The sequence below is a fragment of the Balaenoptera acutorostrata genome, chromosome 12 (assembly GCF_949987535.1).
Source record: "Balaenoptera acutorostrata chromosome 12, mBalAcu1.1, whole genome shotgun sequence".
NCBI lineage: Eukaryota > Metazoa > Chordata > Mammalia > Artiodactyla > Balaenopteridae > Balaenoptera > Balaenoptera acutorostrata.
This window is the reverse complement of record NC_080075.1, coordinates 58208694-58226339: the sequence shown is the minus strand read 5'-3', so window position 1 is coordinate 58226339 and position 17646 is coordinate 58208694. Positions and strand designations below refer to the sequence as shown.

The 17646-nt window shown below is 37.2% G+C and overlaps 1 protein-coding gene across 2 annotated transcripts in view; it reads right to left on the bottom strand.

Moving 5' to 3' along the window:
• THADA (THADA armadillo repeat containing) overlaps positions 1–17646 on the bottom strand; it is a 314299-nt gene that overhangs the window by 282215 nt on the left and 14438 nt on the right. For both annotated transcript variants that reach the window (XM_057557813.1, XM_057557812.1), the window contains exons 8-14: positions 15128–15309; positions 11849–11943; positions 10192–10412; positions 8462–9159; positions 6902–7053; positions 5813–5968; positions 4969–5091 (exon numbers count right to left, since the gene is read on the bottom strand). In XM_057557813.1, the coding sequence (XP_057413796.1) occupies positions 4969–5091; positions 5813–5968; positions 6902–7053; positions 8462–9159; positions 10192–10412; positions 11849–11943; positions 15128–15309 (1627 nt within the window). The remainder of the gene's footprint in view (positions 1–4968; positions 5092–5812; positions 5969–6901; positions 7054–8461; positions 9160–10191; positions 10413–11848; positions 11944–15127; positions 15310–17646) is intronic.

The following is a 17646-nucleotide window of genomic DNA, read 5'->3' as shown; positions in this document are numbered from 1 at the left end:
TGGGATGTAATATACAGTAGAGTAGAGTGACTATAGTTAATGCTACTACATTGTATATTTGAAAGTTGCTAAGAAAAAAAACTTTTTGTAACTTTGTATGGTGACAAATGTTAACTAGACTTAATGTGGTAATCATGTCCCAATATATACAAATGTCTAACCACTGTGTTGTACACCTGAAACTATTATGTCAATTATACCTGATTTAAGTTAAAAAAAAAACAAAACCAACAACAAAAAGTACAATTCTAAATGTAGTCCAGACCAGAAAAAACATTTTTCTGGTGAAAACATGATCCATTCTGCCCTGACTTGTGTTAAAGTTGAATGAATGTTGATTTTCTTCACCAGAAGCATTCAGGCATCAAAGGTATATATACTTTTTTTTTTAAGTTTTAAAATGACCAAAGACATATCCAATATATACTACTTGATACATTTCATAAATACGTGGTATTTAGCTATAATGACATATTTCATGACAAAGATCTAGCTATTCCACTGTCTTCTATCTGCCTCTCTGAGACTCCTATTCTACCTTTCTGTTTATACAAATGATTAGAAATGAAAACTTTTAGTAAAATGCAATTAAAAAAAGCAATGTGGGAAATAGTTTATCCAGGATAAAGTCTTCTTCCTCTAATTAAAAAAAATAATAATTTCTCCATAAGACCAAAGGAAAAACATATAAGGAAAAGCTGTGATTCTCAAGCCTCTCATACACTGCTATGCCCTGACAACATATATTTGTAACTAAGCAGCATATAAGCAGCCCTAGTCCCAACCGTCTTTAGATAGGATTCCTGCATTCATTTCCTTGGTCAAGGACATACAATCTTGGGGATTTATCCTGTAGACCTTTACAAGCCCTAAATAAGAGTTTACTAGTTTATTAATTCTATTGGGTTTCAAAGGAATAGGGTAGTTATTGAAAATATCCTAAACTAGTATTAATTATAAATGAGTAGTATAATATTCACATTAAATGGCAACAAGTTCATCCTTTAGGATTTATCTTATCCTAACTGCAGTGTCAATTATATTTTCAGATATAGTTGTTCTTTCCCTCAACTAGAGTGTAACCACAATGGAGGCAGGAACCACAATTTAGACATTTATGTCCTGAACACAGTGTACTACACACATAGTAAGGGCTCAATATATGCTCTAGTCCCTTTTAATGGCTCTTGGTGAGGATTCCAGATACCATGGCCTAGCATTCAAAACTCTCGGCTACCCATCCCCAAATTGATTTTCTAACTCATTTCCCATTATTCAATTCCTCTGTCCGGGGACTTCCCTGGTGGTCCAGTGATTAAGAATCTGTCTTCCAATGCAGGGGACACGAGTTCGATCCCTCGTTGGGGAACTAAGATCCCACATGCCGTGGAACTCGCGTGCCACAACTACTGAGCCCGAGTGCTCTGGAGCCCATGTGCCACAACTAGAGAGACCGTGTACTCTAGAGCCCACACACCACAATGAGAGAGAAGACTGCACGCCGCAACAAAGAGCCTGCGCACTGCAACGAAAGATCCTGCATGCCGCAACTAAGACCCGACACAGCCAAATAAATAAAATATTTTTTAAAAAAACAAATAGTTAAAAAAAAAAAGGACTCTGTGCTTCCAATGCAAGGGGCATGTGTTTGATCCCTAGTCGGGGAACTAAGATCCCACATACTGTGGGGCGTGGCCAAAAAAAAAAATCCTCTGTCCCTCAAGTATCTTATATGTCATTCATACTAGTGAATTCACCATTCTCCAAATTTTCCCTGTACTCTCTTACCTCCAAGCCTTCCCTCAAGCTGGTAGTAGGGAAGAAACTATTCCGATTTGGTTGTCCAGAGCAGATCTGGATTGTAGTCAGGCTCTACCACTTCCTGGCTGAGGACCCTTGGATAGTTTGCTCATTCAACTTTTCCAAGCTTCACTTATCTCACTTGTTAAGTGAGGATAATAATGCCTATCTCACAGTTTCATCATTAAAGATTAAAGGAGAACACGGATATAAAGCATTTTATACTTGAAAGTACTCTAGCTAACATATTTTTAAGTACTCTAGCTATTATTTAGGTATGAAATAACCTCCTTCACTATACTAGAAGACACCTTCTCCCACTCATAGCCTTCTCTTCTCCCCAGCACTTAGTCTGTTGACTGGCACTGAGTCCACCACACACCGCACGCGACACCCACTATTCTAATGACGATGATACAACAGTTCCAAAGTTGCAACCTCCAAAAGCCACAAGAGCCTACAGGTGGGAGAAAATATCAGAACTATGAGACTGACTCAGATCAAGACTCTAAAGGACTAGTTTTCAAAAAATATATATTCATAAGCAAAACGAAGAAACCACGCATACACGAAAATTCAGAATGTCAAACCACAAAATCAGTTTTGTGTTTCTAAGTACCTAATTGAGATTTCACAAATGTCATTTTATCCCCTGCAAAAAGAAGCAAGGTGTTTCTGAGATCTAGCAATGATCTAAAAAGGGCTAAAATATAACTGTTACACACACACAGTAGATGCTCAATATATACTCTAGTTACTTTTAATGATGCCCAGGAAGGCTTTCTAGAGTGATTCAGAGTTTGCAAAGAACATTTCTTGTTTAATCCTCAAAACCAACCTTTTCAGAGAGGTTACTCATCCCACTTATAGCTAAGTAGACTCATGAAAGTAAGCCAAGTAGTCAGTGGCAGAATTGTTTACTAATCATGTCAAGTTTAGGTTGTGACTTTCTCATCTTTTGTTGTTGAGATTTTACGAAGACGAAGCTGATTTCAGCCTTTGTATAGGAATGTTCTTCTTTAGATGATTTTTAACCTTTAGTAGGTAGTAAGTATAGCATGGTTCCAATATATCATTTATTATAGTTGTTTCCCTAAATGAAATAAAATAGATGAGCTCTGTCCTCTATCTGGGTCTTAGGAGAAAATAAGCATCTGCTTCTGAGAGGAAAGATTTGGAGTAAGAAACCAGTGAAAAGCTCATTCTGTTCTGATGGACAGAAATTGAAGGTTGTCAAGTTGAGCCCTGGCCCAGACTGGAGCTGCTATATCTGGGGATCCATCCATGACATTAACCTGGTACCCTGAAATCCAGTCCTATTCTTCAAGTTCACTCCAAAACAGGATAGAGAGGAAGCTCTGTAACTGGACCATGGGCCAGGAGTCACAAACATCAAGCCACCGTTAAGTCATGTTAGATGAAAGGGGAAACGGGCTCAGATGCAGCAGTCATCTACCCCGGGGAGGGGTGGAGGAATCAGGGCTGCCAATTACCTTTTTTTAAAGCACTAAATTCATCTGGCTCACATAAACTGTAAAACATCGAGGTTAGCTCATTAATGTAATTCTCTTTTTTTTTTAACATCTTTATTGGAGTATAATTGCTTTACAATAGTGTGTTAGTTTCTGCTTTATAACAAAGTGAATCACCTATACGTATACATATATCCCCGTTATCTCCTTGCTCTTGTGTCTCCCTCCCACCCTCCCTATCCCACCCCTCTAGGTGGTCACAAAACACCGAGCTGATCTCCCTGTGCTATGTAGCTGCTTTCCACTAGCTATCTATTTTACGTTTGGTAGTGTATATATGTCCATGCCACTCTCACTTCGTCCCAGCTTACCCTTCTCCCTCCCCGTGTCCTCAAGTCCATTCTCTACGTCTGAGTCTTTATTCCTGTCCAGTCCCTAGGTTCTTCAGAGCAATTTTTTATTTTTTTAGATTCCATATATATGTGTCAGCATACGGTATTTGTTTTGTCTCTTTCTGACTTACCTCACTCTGTATGACAGTCTCTAGGTCCCTCCACCTCACTACAAATAACTCAATTTCGTTTCTTTTTATGGCTGAGTAATATTCCACTGTATATATGTGCCACATCTTCTTTATCCATTCATCTGTCGATGGACACTTAGGTTGCTTCCATGTCCTGGCTATTGTAAATAGAGCTGTAATGAACATTGTGGTACATGACTCTTTTTGAATTATGGTTTTCTCAGGGTATATGCCCAGTAGTGGGATTGCTGGGTCATATGGTAGTTCTATTTTTAGTTTTTGAAGGAACCTCCATACTGTTCTCCATAGTGGCTGTATCAATTTACATTCCCACCAACAGTGCAAAAGGGTTCTCTTTTCTCCACACCTCCTCCAGCATTTATTGTTTGTAGATTTTTTTGATGATGGCCATTCTGACTGGTGTGAGGTGGTACCTCATTGTAGTTTTGATTTACATTTCTCTAATGATTAGTGATGTTGAGCATCCTTTCATGTGTTTGTTGGCAACCTGTATATCTTCTTTGGAGAAATGTCTATTTAGGTTGTCTGCCCATTTTTGGATTGGGTTGTTTTTTTGATATTGAGCTGCATGAGCTGCTTGTAAATTTTGGAGATTAATCCTTTGTCAGTTGCTTCATTTGCAAATATTTTCTCCCATTCTGAGGGTTGTCCTTTCGTCTTGTTTATGGTTTCCTTCGCTGTGCAAAAGCTTTTAAGTTTCATTAGGTCCCATTTGTTTATTTTTGTTTTTATTTCCATTTCTCTATGAGGTGGGTCAAAAAGGATCTTGCTGTGATTTATGTCATAGAGCGTTCTGCCTATGTTTTCCTCTAAGAGTTTTACAGTGTCTGGCCTTACATTTAGGTCTTTAATCCATTTTGAGTTTATTTTTGTGTATGGTGTTAGGGAGTGTTCTAATTTCATTCTTTTACATGTAGCTGTCCAGTTTTCCCAGAATGTTATTCTATAACAGACTTAAAGTCCAGCACTGGTTCCGCAACTCAGGCTACCTTAAGAGAAGTTCCAAAGCACTAGAAGGAATATGTAAAACCCAGCTTGAAGGAAAAAAGCACAGAAATACTATTCACCAAGAGTATTTACTTCTCTTTAATGTTTATTCAAAATTGTTTTAGGTTTCTTAAAAATCTGTATATCTAGAAATCTACCACCTACCTTATATTGCTGTAAAGATACAGAAGGGTGCTGTCTGGTTAACTCATTCTCTGGTTCATGTTTGGATTTACTTTGTTCCAGTTTATAAAGTACCTGAGAACTTTCCTGTATCCTACAAAACAACTTTGAGAAGAAGAAAAATGAAGCATACGTGAGCCACAATAACCTTAAACATCAGCTTGAAAGGCAAAGGAAGAACTTTCTAAATTCTTTAGACTAAAACTTCAGGAAAGGGGAGTACTGGTTTTTAAACTCAGTATTTAAACAGTGTTTCTTTTTGACAGAAAATTAACCTTTACATTTTAAAAACCAAAAACCAAACATTACTGCAAATCAGAATCCAGTCATAAAGCCACAGTTCTATTTCCCTTAGGTTGGCATGAACCTAAAGATGACATACTCACTTCTACTCTCTACCAACTCTTCACTCCAGAAGTGTGTCCGGTGATTAATTCAAGCTGAATTATTCAATAATGACCATTTCTTGAGGCACTTACAGGAACGATAAAAATACAAAGACATCCTTCCTCCTCTTACTAAAGTTTTCTTAAAGTACCTTATACCCTGAAAACTCCAGTGCTAGATTTTTTTTTTTCTTTCAAAAAAAGAGTTCAAGGCTGATTTATTACACCAGAGTGAAAGGACTTTTCACTCTGGATTTTAACCTCAAATATAAACTTTATGGAATCCCAGAACAAAGCATTTGCAGAAGGGCCACGAAGAGCTGTGGTAGTCCAATCCCATGACCCTTATTCCCACGCTCTCCTCGGATCTGGGCTCTTTTTAAAAATAATTCCAGAGCAAAGTTCACCACTTTCCTACACTTTCTGAAGAGAAATTTTACCTTTTTAAGAAGAGAACAAATCTGTTGCCGCACTCCTGGAGACTGACTGTTAAGATTGTATGTGATAAAGAACTGAATGCACTCCATTTCTTCTGTGGAAACAATTTCTGTGCTTCGATTACTTTCACAAAGCAAGCCTAATGTATCGATCCGTACCTAAAATACATCAAGCAATAAAATGTTAATTTTTCAATGAAATAAGCAAAGCCTAAACCACTTGACGGGTTTAATTATTTACACAGGCTACCAAAGGTGGGGGGGGAGGGAAGGTAAACCTCAGTTTACCCATGTGTACTTCAGAAAGGTTCCATAATCCCAAAGTTCCTGTGGTTATTTCCTATAAAATTATTTTATTAAATGTGTAAATTGGGTATTTTATAAAAGTCAAAAATCTTAGAGATTCTTATTCCACAGTAATGCTCAACTTCATTCTTTTTTCTCAGTGACCACTCTGCCCCAGGACCACATCATCTCACTCTCCAATTACTGTCTTGAACATCTCACTGGTTTCTCTTTGCTCCCACTCTGGAAACTCATCTCTGTTTCCATTCATGCCACTTCCTGGCTGAAGGCAGAGTGGCTCTGCTTCCCAGTTACCAACTGGATAAAATCTGAAATCTTCAACCAAGCATTGGAGCCTTCCATAAAATGGACAAAATACTCCACTCCAGCCAAATGATGTCTTTAGTCACCCTTCAGCCCTTGTTTACTGTGTCCTTCCATTTTGAGTAGGCGCCAGTGCTTCCCCTCCTCAGATCACATTTACCACTTTCCTACTCAACCACCATCTATACTCAGATCAATCTCTTCTTCTAAGCTTCCCCAGTCTTTATGCATAAAGGTACACTTGTATCTGCATTGTCTTCTAAGAGTTTCCAGTTGTCTTATGCAGGTTTCCTTATTCTCTCAACTAAACTTTAAGTAGCCTGAGTGCAATGTTTATACTCTTCCCTTTCTATTCATCCTTCTTATGGAGCCCTTAAAACAGTGTTGGGCATAATGTAGGAGCTTCTATATCGCACTGTTAAATGAATAAATGAATCAGGGATCTACCGCATGTATGAATTCCCAGTTATTTTGTTTACTTACTTGGCAGTGCTGATGAATTAAGCCTTGCTTTATTCTTGCACTGGACACAAGGTCCCTCCAGGCATCAGTTGCAGACTGAAGATGTCCATGAGCTCTAGCTGTTCGTAGACAAGCCATCAAAGCTCCCAGAGCCCCTCTGCTGTCATAAGACCCTAAGGATGGAAAAGATTACTCTTGGCTCAAAACACAGTAACAAAGACCACCACTGTGCTATTTAAAAACTACAAAATTCACATGTTTCCAATTAACATTTCAAGAAACAAGCTAAATTCTAACATGAATTAGTGTTTCTATTATAAAATCATTATTTAAAAGGATTTAATAGTTCTTAAATCAATAATTTCAGTAAGCATAATCCACTTTTTGTTAACTTAAAAAAATCATAATTTTTGGCTGATATTTTTACCTTTCCCTTGACAGTTAGAAAATAGACCATCAAGTCAATCAGGAAAAAAATCAAGTGAAGAAATATTTAAAACAATAAAAATAACTAAAATGACTTTCAGCCGAAAATAGGAAAAACACTTCAGTGGCTAAAGACCATTATTTCTCTAAAAACAAAACTGAACCTCTCTGTATATTTTGGAGTTACTGTTTCTTCTTAGCAAAGGAGATAAAAGGGGTATCACAAAGAACCTGATGCTTTCAGAGGCCAGGACATCAGCCGTTACTAAGGGGATAGGGAGCTCTGGCTCACAGGACACCCTGATTTAAAATAAAGACTGCCTAGCTTCAGAACAGATTCACGGGTCCTCAGCTTTAGATGGCTTCTCAAAAATGCAAGGACGATTATTGTTAAAAATTATAAATAAGGCTCATTTTTGTGTATAGGAATCAAATTTTCCAGCTATCTCATGGTTATTCTTTGAAGGATTGAAAGATTTTAACTTAAATTTTAGTTAGAAATACTCCTAAAATGTGGTGTAGGGTACCATATTCCTGCTTTGTTAAACAGAATATGATAATTTTAAGATTTACATGAGGAGTCAGGATCATCGTTTTATATATTAATTACTAAATTATGCTTCAATGCAGTGATTCTTTCAAGGTTACTGAGTTTCAATGGGATGTTTATGCTTATTCTAAATGACCAGAGAGAGCTGTTTCCTGAGGTCATGCTTCTAAATTTTTTCTCTCTTTCCCAGAGACAAATACTTGCTACTGCCAATTTACCTGTCTTTAACCTTGCCTAAAACAATTTTTAATTACTATTTCAATCACTTGAATAAACAAATTACATAAAACACACAAACGTTTACTCCAGTCTGACAACCAAATAATAAAAACTTGGTAAAATGAATTAAAACCTAGTAATAAAGGAAACCTCATAATCATAACTGGGATCAATCCTTAGCCTGTAGAAATGACTTCAGCCAAAAACTCTATTCAGCTAGGTACAGGAACATTCATTTCAATCCAAAATTTCTATCTTTAATATCCTCCTTTACTATTAAAGGAAATGGTAATATTTAAATTTGCATATGGGCAACATCTGCCTAGGTACCTAAACTTAAGCATCCTAATTAGAAATTACTAAAACAAAAAAATTCATTTTCTTACCAGTTTTAGCATCAGCAGAAGTCTGAAGAATCTTTACCATGTAGCTTAAGCTTTCAGGGTTGCAATTCAATAATTTTGGCAAGTAATAATCAATCACGTAAGATTTTTGATCCAGATTTCCTTCACACAGTATAAACAGCAGAGGAGAAACCCAAGTCTCATGCCACTTGTCAATCCAAGTGCTGTCAACAGCCTGGGATTTCAAACGACTCTTATGATTTTTAAACATGGTTTCCAAGAGGTCACTTGCATAAGGCACCAAGGACTGGTCCCCCATCACCTCTAAGATTTGCGATGGAATAGTTTTAGCTAATGCCAAAATATGTTCAATTCCTATGTAATCTACTAAACAACCAAGGCATGTGTACTTTCCTTTACTATGCCATTCCAATCGCAGAAGACTCTCAGTCAGTTGAAAAATGAAACCATCAGCAGCCAAATCTGAACCTGACTCTTCCAGGGCAAGCTGGTGCATTTGGAGAATATTTCTGAATATGATTTTGGTTTGGTGTCTCAAAGCATCCAATGGATGTTCCCAGTGGGTATAGACATATTCCAAAAGTCTCCTAACCACATCTGAATTCCCATTCAGACAGTCCTTTAGCCTTGGGGAACTTGATTCAAGGACTTGTATAGCTGAATTAGTCCAAGATGCCAAAATTCTAGACAGAAACATTTCCAGAGTTGACTCCTTGATCCTGAAGAAAAATGAGTCATATTATTTTATACTGACTAGTAAAAGGAATTTCATTTTATAATCACTCAGACTTTAAAAATATCAATACAAAATATAAAGAATGATCAGAAAATTGAATCATTATTAAATTTACAACAAAAAATTACAAAGCCAACAGATCTCAAATTTGCATATGAATCTTTCCATTTCATAAAAACTAATCCATAAAAGGACACAGGGAAACTTTTGCAGGTGATGGAAATGTTCATTACTTTGATTGAGATGCATCTTTCCCAGGTGTTTTAAAATATACTGAGGGGCTAGGGAATATTAGTGGGAATGGGGCTTCTTTCTGGGGTAATGAAAATATTCTAAAGTTGACTGTGGTGATAGCTGCACAACCCTGTAAATATACATACTAAAAAAAAAATTGAACTACATGCTTTAAATAGGTGAATTATATGGTATGTAAATTATATCTCAATAAACTTATAAAATAAACAATGAAGAATAATTTTTAAATTACTTTAAAATATGCACAACTTACATCAAAAAAACACAAAATACAATCCAGTGAAGTCAGAAGACCTCATTACATTTCTGGCTTAGGTGCTTAAAAGCAATATGCTATTAGGTAAGCATTTACTTTTCTAAGCTTCACTTTACCCATTCAACAGATTAGATTTCCTATCCTATCTATCAGACATGTGAGGATCACACTGAACTACCTATGCTGAAGTGATTCGTAAATTCTAAAGCATTATACTTATAGAAGTGTTTATAATTTTTTTAAATGCTTGCATTAGAGACTGAATGTTAAAATTAATTTTACAAGTGTTCACTACAGGTTAACCTGCACCAATAATTTCTCTCTCTCTCTCCCATCATCCCATCTTCTCCTGTTCTACTTTCATACCCACTTCATTCCCCACACATATCTCCCTTCTAATTTAAGATTATCCTGGCCACTTTTCATTGAATTACTAAGTAAGCCAGCTCAGCTGCCATCTTTTAAATGTCTGACAAGCGAAGCAAAATATGAGACAAAACTCACTGTGAACTCAAGGTGAACAGAACACGCACAGTATCCAAGAGCAGGGCCTCCCCACTGGGGCCCATCCTCCCATCCTGCCAATCCAACATGGTGAGTGTCCCCTGACACAGGAATAAGAGAGCTGACTGGGAGACATCAGAACAACAAAGGCTCCTGCAGCAGTTCAAAAGCCACTCGGGGATGCTGGTGTGGTCCACTGAACGGAGAAGCAAACTACTAATCTGAAAAATATGACAGAGCTGATACACATAAAGCCTCTAAAACTTTCCAGATATCCCAAATTATAAATCCAAAATTCTCTTTCCCCTGAAATGTCCTAGGAAAAACACTGAATCTAAAGGTGAAAAACCCACAAGTGTTAAAATTATTATATCAAGAGGAAAAAAATTGAATCTAAATACATGAACCATTTTGCTGGTTTGAATGTACTGGGAGAGCACAACACATTGCCACCTGCAGGTGGATGAGATTATTAACTAATGCTTTTTTAGAGGTGATTTGAGAAATTAAAATTTTTAACTTTATCCAATGATAATTACTTCATGTGAGCTCATAAAACAGTATACATCTATTTTGTATAAAGTCATTTTGCTCTTAATAAAGAACTAAAATAAGTTCCTAGATAAAACAGTAAGGAAAAAAAAAACTGCTAGTTCTAAATACAAGAATTGTGTTATCAACTTACACCTTCCATACAATCAAATTCCCTGAACAATTGATTCTAGTACAATATTTGGGTTATTCTTAATAAAAATAACATTTATCAAAAAGTTATTACTGTATATATCTATACATTAATCTCTAATTTTAATAACACAAATATCTTTTATGATACTGAGAGATGGAACTGAACAAACAACACTAGAAAAAAACAAGGATATACACCCAAAAATGTTGATAATGATTATCTTTGTGAGACAGATTTATAGGTGACTATTATTGTCTTCTTTCTGCTTTATCCAAATTTTTGGAAGTCACTTATTATAAGGGAAAAAGGTCATCAGAAAGATTCTGACTATGCCAAAAAAATTTTTTTAATTCACTTCTTTAAAAAAATATTTTTTAATTAATTGATTTATTTTTGGCTGCGTTGGGTCTTCATTGCTGTGTGCAGGCTTTCTCTAGTTGCGGCGAGCTGGGGCTACTCTTCGTTGTGGTACGCGGTCTTCTCATTACGGTGGCTTCTCTTGTTGCACAGCATGGGCTCTAGGCACATGGCCTTCAGTAGTTGTGGCATGAGGGTTCAGTAATTGTGGCTTGCAGGCTCTGGCGCACAGGCTTAGTTGCTCCGCGGCATGTGGGATCTTCCCGGACCAGGGATCGAACCCGTGTCCCCTGCATTGGCAGGCGGATTCTTAACCACTACGCCACCAGGGAAGTCCCTAAAAATATTTTTTAAAACATGTGTCGGGACTTCCCTGGTGGTCCAGTGGTTGAGACGTTGCCTTCCAATGCAGGGGGTGCGGGTTCGATCCCTGGTTGGGGAGCTGGGATCTTCATGTCTCGGGGACAAAAAACCAAAAAAACATAGAACAGAAGCAGTATTGTGGCAAATTCAATAAAGACTTTAAAAAATGGTCCACATCAAAAAAATCCTAAAATAAAAAACGTGTCTAACTATCAATAAAGTACAATTCTAAAAAGGAGATGGACTTACCAAATAAGGAATCTTTTCAGGTGGATGAAACATAGCCTTAATAAAAAGAATAACAGCTAATCCAGATGTACTCTGAATTGTCTGTAAGAGGTCATCTATTTGGCAAAAAAGTAGAAAGCATGTATTAAATGATGATGGATACTGTGGTACAGTAGAAAGAGCAGATGCCGTGGGGTCAGACAGTCCTGGGTGCAATTTGTAGCTTGACCACTTCCTAGGTGGATAGGCCTTGATTAAGTTATTTAACTTCCCAGGGATTCAGCTTTCTCTTCTGTAAAATGGGAAAAATATAACTCCTACCTGACACAGTTGTTGTAAGGTTGAAATAAATAATGAACATAAAGGCTTTTATGCCCAGCACACAAATAATCAATGTGATTCCTTCCTTTCTCCTCTAACATCCACTCTCTCTTCCTCTCCATCTACTCCCTCCCAGCACATCTAGCAGCAATACCTCCTATTCCCTCCCTTCCACTGAGGCCTCTGCATCCCAGTCCCCATGGTACATTACTTTTTCTTAAAGTGATTTCAGGGCTTGTGTAAAGAGCCCACATCAGTGCTAATTACAAACTCTGCTCTCACTGGCACTGTACCCAATGTAACCAAACAATCCTTGCTTACTATCTTCTTTTTGTTTTCTATTAGCCTCTGGTTTGTGAGAAGGTAAACAAAATAATACAGTGAATTATTCACCTTGGGGTAAGAATTATGAATACCTACTATAAGCTATCTTCCAAAAATCTATTCTGCCCTTTATCCCTGTTAACGAACTGTGACTCTGGGAGATCCACGTGCCCAGCCAAAGACAGGATACCTGTTTCCTCAATCTTCCTTGCAACTAAGGGTACCATATGAGGATTCAGGCCAATGGGATGTAAGCAGAAATCTTTTGGCTATTTTTGTTCTTCCAGATTAAAGGTAAAGATGCAACTGGTCCTCCTTCCTGCCCTGAACACAGACAAGGGGTCTGGAGACAGAGCAGTCATATAGTAACCACGAAACAACAAACATATGGATGAAAGCCAACATGCTGAAGACGGCAAAGCAGAAAAGCAGAAATGTTTGGGTCCCAGACTGCCTACAGTAGTTCTGGATCACCTGCCTCTGAATTTATCCTTATGTGGGGAGGCACATTTAATTAAATCCCTGAAGTTCAGTTTTCTGCTACTTACAGCTAAGCACTTTACTGATACATGAAGCTTTAAAATCCCAGGGAAGAACAGCATTGATTAGGGGCCATCAACTTTTCAGAAATGAGGTTGCCTCACATTAAATTCATGTCTTCTCTGCATTTCACTGAAGTCTTTTTTTTTTTAGATTTATAAATTCCTCTTTTAAAATGTAAATATCCTCTGAAAACATGTCTGTAAATTATGCCTTAATAAAAGGAACTTCATTTTCCTTTTAATACTTATCTGAGATCCTAGGCAAAGGAAGGAAGGCAGGAAGGAAGGAAGGCAGGAAGGAAGGAAGGAAGAGAGGGGGAGACAGAGAGAGAGAGAAAGGAAAGAAGGCAGGAAGGAAGGAAGGAAGGAAGGAAAAGAGAGGAAAGAAAAGAAATACTAATGAGACAATATAGTTAGGACTCTCACTAGTTACCAGGGTTAAGAACATATAAACAATGAGATACTATTTTTTTCGAATCAGCCTAGCAAAATCAGTCAGTTACTGTTTTTTTACAAGCAAGAGCTCTGAACAGATCCCATTAATGTTTTTCTAATTAAGTTAATATTCATACATACATTACCATATAGAATAGGAGGTAAAGGGTGAAAAGGTAATACAGCTTTTTATGTAGATACTTATATGTTTAGTATAACATTTTTGCTAATCTTATTGTAATATAAAACACAGATACAGAAAACATCCAAAGCAAATGTATACCTTAATGAATTATTAGAAGGTTAACACCCTTGTACCCACCATCCAAGGCAAGAAATAGAACTTGGCCACCCAGCCCAGAGGGCTCATCCACATGCCTCACCCCAATCACAAGCTCCTCTCTCTCACCCTGAGTAAGCATTATCCTGACTTTCACAGTAATGACTGCCTTATTATTTTTAAATAGTTTCATTAATCAAATGTGCATCCCTAGACACTATAGTCTCGCCCATTTAAAATTTTTTTGATATGTCCTTTAATCTACAGGTGTCCCTTCCGTCCTTTTTATTATAATTTCTGTTGAAGAACTCTGTCCTTTTAACCTGCAGAGTTTCCCATAATCTGGATGTTTACTCCTAGTGTGGTTCAACACTTTCTTCTGTCCTCTGTAATTCCTGCAAAATGGCAGGTGACCTAGAGACGGGGTCAGTCTCAAGTCCAATTCCTTTGGGAAGACTACACGTGGTAAAAGCAAGACTCAAAAGCAAGAGGCACATGTTGTCTGGTTGTCTGTTTCTGTAATGTTAGCAGTTGTTGACGCCTAATGCCTACCTCAAGTCACTGGGGGTAACAAAATGGTGATATTCTAATTCTATCATTTCATTTTAACTCCTTAGTTGAAACACTTTTATAAAAAGACACTTCTTCTCCTTGATAAGCCTGTAGATTGCCTCACATTTGTCTGTTTACAAAGTAAACCTTACATCCAGGGAACAAAGAGCAACCACCAGCAGAAGACTTTGCAGAACCCTCTAATTTGGTGCATTGTTAAGTTTTTCAATGCATGTATGAAATGTAGAAAGATGTAAAAGAAATAAATTAGGATACACTACTTGGTGTTGTACTGCCATTCCTACTGTATTTTTATACTTTTTGGCAGCATTAAACATTTTTACTAAATAGACAAAAAAAAAAAATAGACACTTCCTCTCATTACCTACTTGGTTTCCTGGTGGTACAGTTCATATGGACAGAAGCAACATGAGATATAAGGAGGAATAATGACCAGCCCTACAATGACCGCTGTCATTATCTGAAGGTAACACCTGCTGCTAAGGAGAAATGCATGGGTTACACTAATCTTTCCAGATCGTACCTCCAAATTTGGAAATTTCTCAAGAATTTTCTTTTGCTTTTTATAGTCTGTGGCTTTCCAACACTAAGATTGTTGGGTTTTCTTCTTTGTATACAATACACACATGCATACACGCATACACACATTTAGAAAAGTCCTTCAATGTTATCCCTTGTTGAACTGTAATCCAGAACCTTTTGCCACTTTGAGGGGCTGGGGGAGAGGAAGTTCTATATCTCAGTTAAGTACCAAATATTTCATACCATTAGTAGCAAAGTGATTGATACTCAATTGTAATCATCATTTGTATGTTTTATACTTACCATCACTTAAAAACTTGGTAAAAATACTCAGCAATCCACACATACTTTGCCATGTAGGAGAACTCTTCAAATGAAGTCTCTGGAAACCTTGTACTTTCTGTACTACCATCACTGAAACTCTAATGCCTACCAACAAGTCATTCATCAACTGAGTTTGAACAATATGATTTCCAGCCAATTTTCTACAACAAAGAAAAGAAATTATTACAAAAGAAAAGTCAAATTAAAATGTCACCTTTTCTATCTCTCCAAAATAATCCCTCAATCAAAGGGCCAAAATCAATTTTAGATTATAATCAATATTTACGCCTCTCTCTTCCATTCCCATAAATATTCCAGTTATGTAGACATTTATTGCAAACTTCCAACACTCTTAACTTACCTCAAAATTTTCCCATTTTCTCAGCTAATGACTAACCTCACTTCTTCTTTTTCAAGTAAAAATAACAAATCAGGAATAAATGGTACAGTCACTGTGGAAAACAGTATGGAGTTTCCCAAGAAAACTAAAAATAGAATTACCATATGATCCAGCAATCCCACTCCTGGGCATTTATCCAGACAAAACTATAATTCAAAAAGATACATGCACCCATATGTTCATTGCAGCACTACTCACAATAGCCAAGACATGAAAACATCCTAAATGTCCATCGACAGATGAATGGATAAAGAACATGTGGTACATATATATATAATGGACTACTACTCAGCCATAAAAAAAGAACAAAATGCCATTTGCAGCAACATGGATGCAACTAGAGATTATCATACTAAGTGAAGGAAGTCAGAAAGAGAAAGACAAATACATATGCTATCACTTACATGTAGAATCTAAAATATGACACGAATGAACATATCCATGAAACAGAAACAGAATCACGGACATAGAGAAAAGATTGGTGGTTCCCAAGGGGGGACGGGGAGTGGAGGAGGGATGGATTGGGAGTTTGGGATTAGCAGATACAAACTGGTATATATAGAAGGGATAAACAACAGGTCCTACTGTATAGCACAGGGAACTATATTCGATATCCTATGATAAACCATAATAGAAAAGAATATGAAAAAGAATGTATATATATATATGTATAACTGAGTCACTTTGCTGTGCAGCAGTAATTAACACAAAGTTGTAAATCAACTATACTTCAATTAAAAAAAAAAAAAGAATAAATGACATAATTTCTAAATCTGAACACTCCCTAACCTTGTAACTTCCTTGATCTGGCTTCCAAAATGCCAGGTGCCCTTAGATTTTTCTCCTACTTCACTATTGTTGAGCCTTCTCAGACACCTTGGCTAGTTCTTCTCCCTGATGCCTTTATGCTCAAGCTCACCGCAACCCAGTCTTTACTTCTTCTGTCTATCTAATTCATTCCCTTGATGCTGAGCTCATCTAGCTCATAAGCTTTAAATTATAGTCTATATGCTGACAATTCCCCAATTTTCATCTCCAGCCCAGACCTCTTTTTCCAATTCCAGGCTTGTGTGTGCAACTTCCTACTCAACATCTTCACCTGGATGTCTGACAGACATCTCAAACTACGTGAACTTATCCACAACTCCACACCAGCTCCACCTGCTAGGATCTCTATCCTACAAGAACTTGGCAGTCATCCTTGACTCCTCTCCCCCTCGTCCCATCTGTAAGAAAATCCTGTTGGTTCTACCTTCAAAATATATCTAGAATCAGACCACCTCCACTGCTACTCCTGGCCTGAGCCACTCTCATCTCTCCCTTGCATTACTATTACTGCAATAGCCTCCTAACTGGTCTCCCAGCTTCTATCCTTGCTCTTCTCAGTCTATTCTCAACATAGCAGAACACAAGAGCAATGATGATATTAAAACAAAAGTCAGGGAAAACAGTTTGGGGGCTCGCTCCTCAAAAAGTTAAACATAGAATTACTATATGATCCAGCAATTCTACTCCTAAGTATATACCCAAAGGAACTGACAGTAGAGACTCAAGCAGATACTGGTATACCAATGTTTACAGCAGCATTATTCACATTAGCCAAAAGGTAGAAACAACCCAAATGTCCATCAACAGATGAATGGATAAACAGAATGTGGCCTATATATACAATGGAATATTCTGCCATTAAAAGGAGTGAAATTGATACATGCTACAACATAGATTAACCTTTAAAACATTATAAGTAAAATAAGCCAGACACAAAAGGACAAATATTGTATTCTACTTATTTGAGTTTATCTAGAATATGCAAATTCAAAGAGACATAAAGTAGAATAGAGGTTACCAGGGGTTGTGGGTAAAACAACAATATATAAAAGGACAGTGAATTTTCTTTTGGATGCATTGAATTTGAGGCACCCTGTAAAACAACGAGGAGACAATCAGGAGACAACCGCTATATGAGTTGAGCTGGCTGTCTTCCCAGGAGACAACCGCTATATGAGTCTACCACTCAAGGAAAAGATCTAACTTGGAGTGATGCCTGGGAATCCTAAGTATAGAGATGGTAGCTGACACCAAAGAAGTGGATGATATT